The 6,549-nt window shown below is 50.5% G+C and overlaps 1 protein-coding gene across 1 annotated transcript in view; it reads left to right on the top strand.

The window, feature by feature from the left end:
- Positions 1 to 5,883: 5,883 nt before the first annotated feature.
- Positions 5,884 to 6,549, top strand: part of SLC22A2 (solute carrier family 22 member 2) — a gene marked incomplete at both ends in the record, with an annotated part of 30,288 nt that continues 29,622 nt past the window's right edge. The window contains one exon of the mRNA XM_082668814.1: positions 5,884 to 6,294. Coding sequence (XP_082524940.1) covers positions 5,884 to 6,294 — 411 coding nt within the window. The remainder of the gene's footprint in view (positions 6,295 to 6,549) is intronic.

The raw sequence follows: 6,549 nt of genomic DNA, 5'->3' as shown, positions 1-6,549 counted from the left end.
GTTAGACCAACTGAAAGCAGGACTCGAAGAAAAGTGTCCAGAATGAGTCAACAGAAAACGCATAATCTTCCATAAGGATAACACAAGACCACATGTTTCTTTGACGACCAGGCAAAAACTGTTACAGCTTGGCTGGGGACTTCTGATTTATCCACCATTTTCACCAAACAGGATTTGGTGAAATCCTGGATTGGATGGATGGATTTTCCTGGATGGAAATCCAGGATTTTCCTGGATGGAAATCCTTAGGATTTCCATTTATTTAGGTCTTTACAAAATCCTCTTAATGGAAAAAATTTCAATTCCCTGGAAGACTATAAAAGGCACCTGGAACAGTTCTTTGCTCAAAAAGATAAAAAGTGTTAGGAAGATGGGATTATGAAGTTGCCTGAAAATGGCTGAAGGTAGTGGAACAAAAGGGTGAATACATTGTTCAATAAAGTTCTTGGTGAAAATGAAAAATGTGCCTTTTATTTTTACTGAAAAACTGAAGGCACTTTTTGGCCAACCCAATATTTGGACATTAATACGGAGTTTGCTTTGGCAAACAAAACCACATAAAAGTCGAGCTACCAGATTAGAGAGCTCGGGGCCTGTCCGAGCTGCAGGCTCACCCCGACTCAGAAACCAAAGGCCAAAACCAAATTCTCTGCACTATTTACATAGGAAATAGCAGTCTTTAAAGACAAGTGGTGTCTGTGAAGAAGGAAACTGTAGTTGTTAACTGCCTGAGTGTTTTAGACATTACTTTTCCCTGAAGCTCTTCAAATGAAACCTGCAAAGTCAGCCAGGCTGCCTCATGGTTTGGTATCAGGCACGTGTCTTGTATTTTAACATGCAGCGTTCAGGCCTTTTGGGGCCCCCAGAGCTGCCGAGAGCTGAGCTAAGAGGAGAGAGAAGGTGCTACAGGAAGGAGGGACCCCCAAAACCTCAGTCACCCCCCTCGTTCCTGCCCCTTCTAAGAAGCCACCTTGATGTCATGGCCAGTCTAACTCCACCTTCCTGGCTTAAAGGGAATAAGAACAGGACCACCATTTTGTGGGGAAAGCAGAACCAATAAGGATAAACAAGATAAGAGATTTCATCGATGAAGGAAGCCCAGGGAGAGCCGATCAGCCCTTCCTCCGCGGGATGGTAACTGCAGCACGTTGACGGAGGAGCTGCCTGTCTGCTGGTGTCGGCCCACCCCGGCTTGAGAGGGTAGCATCCAGCTCTCCAGCACCCAGGGGAACCCCACCTGGAGTGGTGCTCTGGGACCCGGACTCTGCAAGTTAAGGGGAAACCAGAGCACACATCAGGATCGTCCCTGGTGGTGAGGAGAATAGAACACCTGTCACCTGCGGAGCGGGGGATGTTTACTCTGGAAAGAGAAGATTCTGAGGTCAAAGAAAGCCATCTTCCAATACAAGAATTTCTGTGTAAGAAGGTTTTAACCTAACCTATCTGACCCCAAAAGAAAGAATAATGTCCAAGTGCGTGGAAGATTCTGGAAGCCGACTCCTGATGCGTGATGAGGAAGATCTTTCCAGCAATCGGTAATGCCTAACAGTGGAGTGGGCTCACCTGCACAGGACGTGTGTGTGAAACCATGTGGGACAGATGTTTCTGAGATATCAAAGTGTCAGTTCTGATGTCCTCTGAGGTCCCTCTATCCAGAGGTTCTACAAGTTCATGATTCTGGGTCAAAGCAGATCTCCTGCCGCTGTGGCCAATATACGCAGGTGGGCAGCAGGGCACTGAGGAGGACCGAGGCCAGTGCAGGATGGGGCAGGGAGAGCGAGGAGGGAGAAGGCGGAAGGGAGGGGGGTAAGGAATGTCTTGTGGGTGAGGCTGGCGGCAGGGAGCCACGGCACTGGGGGTCCTGAGTGTTCCCGCTCGTCAGCTCTCTGACTCGAGTATAGTCAACAGCTTACAAGTTAGGAGCCAGCCCAGTCTCACGGATGCTCTAGGGCAAGGCTGGGCGCACTCTGGTTGTGTGGACTCTCCCTTCCTGATCCGCCCGGTCTGCTGCCATTACCCCTGTGACTTGCCTGGAGAACACACAGCCCTCCCCACCTTGAGACAACCTGCTTCCAGTCATCCTGGTCTCAGGTGGGCTCCAGCTTTCCTACGTACGGGGCGCCACTGACCGGAGGCCACATCGTACTTTTTCTCTAAGTCATGTGTCTACCGCCTAAACGCTAGCTTGTTCCTGGGTGGGACTCACAGTTCTAGCTGCCCACCTGTCCTCCGGTAGGGAGAGCTCAGAAGTCAGCCTGGGCACAACTGGCCTTCCGTGGTGCTTCCAGAACATAGCATCTGGGGACAATATTTATTTACATTACAAAAGAACCTGATAAAAGATTGAGAAATACTTCCAACGCTCATTACAATGAATCATCCGATTATATGGATGAAGTGATCGTTCAGCATTGGATCAGATTAGCCTCTCGCCACACTCCTGAGTGTGTAAGCGGCCCCACAAAGGAAGTGGTCGGTGCACAGGAGACCAGACTCAGGTTGTAAGCCTGGAGGTTCCCCTCCGCTCCATCCCCTCCCTCTCTGGGGTTTTTCACTCACCGCCTGTGCGGCTTTGCTGTAGGGTCTGTCACCTCAGGAGGATGGGTTTTATTGTGGCCGTGCTGTGGGCTTTGCTCCTGTGCTGGTATTTCAATGCAAAAGTGTCAAATGACCAGGCAACCGATTGCTGTAAGTGATCTGAGGTCTTGCCTTCTCCTTATCTGATCATTTACTGTAAGTAATTCACAGTGAGTTTCAACATCACTTCTCCCTGGCAAACGACACTCTTCTTGCCCCTCACCTGGTGCTCTCTTGCTGATGGCATTGAAGATCTGGTGTCTTGAAGTGGACCGTTTCAACGAGTCAAATCCAGGGTGCAGGTGTTTATACAATTTCCTAGTAAGGGGCAGTGAGGACCACCTGGGTCCCTGGAATAGGTGTTTTAGGACCTGGGTCACTTTTTAACTCGCCTCGTCCCACATCACTTCTGGCCAATGCCAGAAGGCAGGGGAGGTTTGGGGACACCCCTGCCTCAGGTCTGACTCATCCTTAGCTGGCTGGCTGACACTGAGGAAGTCCCTAAACCACTCTGACCCTCAAGTGTCCTCTTCTGTAAATAGGGGCACTCACACCTGCCCCATAGGGATGGTCTCTGGATTACAGGAGAGACACGGCTCCTCCAAGGCTCCCTGGAGCAGAATACACGCTCAGCAGACGTGAGTCGCCTTCTTTCCTCCTTTCCTCCCTGTCACGGTCTCTGCCACCTGCCGGTCCTCCTCTGGTTCCCGCCATAGGCACCTGGGATCAGAGAAGAGGCTGGAGGTGGAGGTCAGGGAGTAAGACCGAAGCCCCAGCTGGCCATGCTGGACTCCTGGAAGGAAACATAGACCGCCCCAGTCTCCCCGCGTCAGCCACAGCAATGCACAGACCTCTATTGTGTGATGGGGTGTCACCTCGGGCAGTCAGGAGTCTTGTTCTGGTAGTTCTGGAGGCAAGAACTAGGCCATTAGGTTGAGAGCACGTGGACAGGCATATAGAAGATGAATTTGTCCATCAACAGGGAATGTCGGGCAGTGAAGCTGGCAGCCTCCCAGGTCCAGTGGCTGTGCGTTGAGGATCCTGTCGAGGGATCCACACATTTGACAGAGGTGGGATGAGGTGATACCTGGTCCTGCTGATCGTTTCCAACTGGGGAATAATGTCCAGCGTGCTCAGCAACCTTGTTCAGAGGACAAAATCACACTGCGGAATCGCAGACAGCAACTCTCAAGGCAGTGTCTCGTCTTACGGAGCTATGGGATTATTTTAAGAGACAATGTGATTTGGTGCTAACAAGAGACTGATAAAAAAGAAAAAACCTTCAGAAAAGAGGAACGAGACATCCATTAGGGTCACTGAAAAGCTTCAGCTTATCCCTGGGACTCTCGAGAGAGCAGGCTTTCGTTGGGACTTTTGATGGTATTTTGTTGGGACCACTGGTATTTCTGGCTTGCTGCTTCTCCAGCACCCAGTGTGGGTTGTGAGCAGGAAAACTGCCCACTGTGTCACTCTCTGGGCCCAGAGGTCCCCGCCCAGTCTTCCTTGTCTCCACTCTTCAGTGTGTCCTGGCAATTGTCGTATATGCAGCATGCTGGGGTTTTAGTTGTGCTCAGTGGGAAGAAAAAGGAGAAGGCCATCTATTCCATTTTCCTGGAAATGGAAGTTAAAGGTATGTTTTTCTTGCTTGATATCACCGTATCTTTTTGCTAGTTGGCATTATTTATCTGTCCTTCATGTTATTAATGATTTTTCATCTTTATTTGAAAAATCTCTCTGCCTCTAGAGAGCTCCAGAGCAAAGAACCGGAATTCGTCTTCAGATTCAGGGAACCGGCCGTGGCCTCATCTCTCTGGAAATCCTTCCTGTTACCTGCTACCCAAGATGGCTGTGGGACGAGCCACAGTTTTCGGGGGCTGGCGTTTTTAGTCTGTGACAGTTTATTATCTCAGAAGCCGAGACCCCTGCTCACCACGGCCCACACTTGGCCTTGGCCAGTCCTGGTACAGTCAGCAATTTAATCCAGTTCTCATTTATTTTGTTTTGTTTTAGCCCACTGAATAGTCAGCAGGTAGAATTGCATGCATGACTCTGTGCCAGAAATACTCCCCCAGCTCCTGGTTCTATAGAATCTGAACCCATGAACTCAAACTGGGGCTGGGGGGCAGCAGGAGTCCCCCCACGCTGCTACCACCAAGCAGAGAACCTCCAGGAGCCTGATAGAGCCCAGAAGAGGTTGACAAGGTCCCCAGAGGCACCCTGGTTCTTGCTTTTTTAAGAAAACAAAGTTTGCAGCTGCAATGGGGAGGAAGACTTCTGTGGGTCACTACTTTTCAACCCATGCTGTTCTACCCACAGGAAAACAGACCCCAACGGAAAAAAAGAAGAAAACAGGATTAAATTTCTGGTATTTTAATATGCAGATATATCAGCAGGCCACCTTCCTGATGTGACAGCTGCCCACCGCAGTGAGGATCCTTTCCCCACCAGGAAAGATGTTTGCCTGTTTCCCTTGTGTTTGGACGCAGCCAATACCATCCTAAAGAGCCCCTCCACCCCTGACCACAGGCAGAAATGACTAAGACCAAAAAACAGCAGAATGAGACCACTCCTGCCTGCATTGCACTTGACCTACATGTGTGGAGAACATTTTATTCTTGCCTCACAAACAGGTCAAGGGGTTCCAGGGTTCAAAGGCAAGAATGCCAAATTGTCATTCTTTAAAGAGCAGAATTATAAAATCCTGGAAAAATCAAAACAAACAGCCCCAGCACGTACCCCGCGTGCCCTGGCCGCTGTTTGTAGAAAAAGCACAACGATAGAATTTGCAAACCATCTTGAATCCAGACAAGAGCTCTGACCGGGAGACCACGATTCGCATCGTACTCAGCAAGCGAGGCCAACATTGTGTGCGTTTCCCCGCGACACCTTAGCTGAAAGGTTGGCTGTGTGAGTGAGATATGAATATATTCATTTCCTGGACACTCAGTTTACTACAGAAGATCAACAGGGCTGTGATACGTGAAAGTGCTCGGATTTCTCCCCGTGTGGTACAGAGGAAGGGTTGTTTGTGGCGCCAGCATGAGGTAGGGACCCCCTCACTGGAGGGATGTTACAATAAATACAGCATCTTGCCCTGTGACTTGCTCGGGGGATCTCGGCGTGGACGGGGAAGTGCATGGCTGGGAGTTGGTCTGACCAGTTAAGGTCTGGACCAAAGGCTGGTCACTTTCTAAAATAAACTCACCCTTTGACTTTTGGTCGGGGTTGTGCTGAGCTGGGCCCAACCTTGCTCAGTGGCGTCTGAGCAGCGCAGGAGACAGCACTGGGACTTCTCTCCCCAGAATAATGCCGACGATGGACGACATCCTAGAACACATAGGGGAATTCAACTTTTTCCAGAAACAGACATTTCTCTTCCTCGCTCTGCTCTCTGCCGCCTTCACCCCCATCTACGTGGGCATCGTCTTCCTGGCCTTCACCCCAGACCACCGCTGCCGGAGCCCCGGGGTGCCCGAGCTGAGCCGTCGATGCGGCTGGAGCCTGGCCGAGGAGCTCAACTACACGGTGCCGGGCCCCGGGCCCGAGGGCCAGGCCTTCCCCCGCCAGTGCCGCCGCTATGAGGTGGACTGGAACCAGAGCGCCCTCGGCTGCGTGGACCCGCTGGCCGGCCTGGCCGCCAACAGCAGCCTTCTGCCTCTGGGCCCCTGTCAGTACGGCTGGGTGTACGACACGCCCGGCTCCTCCATCGTGACCGAGGTAGGCGATCGTGGGACTTAGAAGGGATGGAGAAAGCAGAGAGTGCAGTTTTTCTTAAGGATGAACCCAGGGAGGGCCAGGTGTGCTCTTTGGACTCAAAGTATCTTATAAAAAATAAACAAACAAACAAATTAATTAATTAAATAAAATAAAATCCTAGTTTTCAAGAAAACATACAGCCTCTTATCTGTCTGGAGTTTGAGCAGGTGAGTTTAAGCTTCACATTCTGACAATAATGATTGTAGTGTATGCAAG

The sequence above is a fragment of the Grampus griseus genome (genome assembly GCF_964374135.1).
Source record: "Grampus griseus genome assembly, chromosome: 13".
NCBI classification, from domain to species: domain Eukaryota; kingdom Metazoa; phylum Chordata; class Mammalia; order Artiodactyla; family Delphinidae; genus Grampus; species Grampus griseus.
The sequence above is the reverse complement of the archived record's forward strand: the minus strand, read 5'-3'. Positions and strand labels throughout refer to the sequence as shown.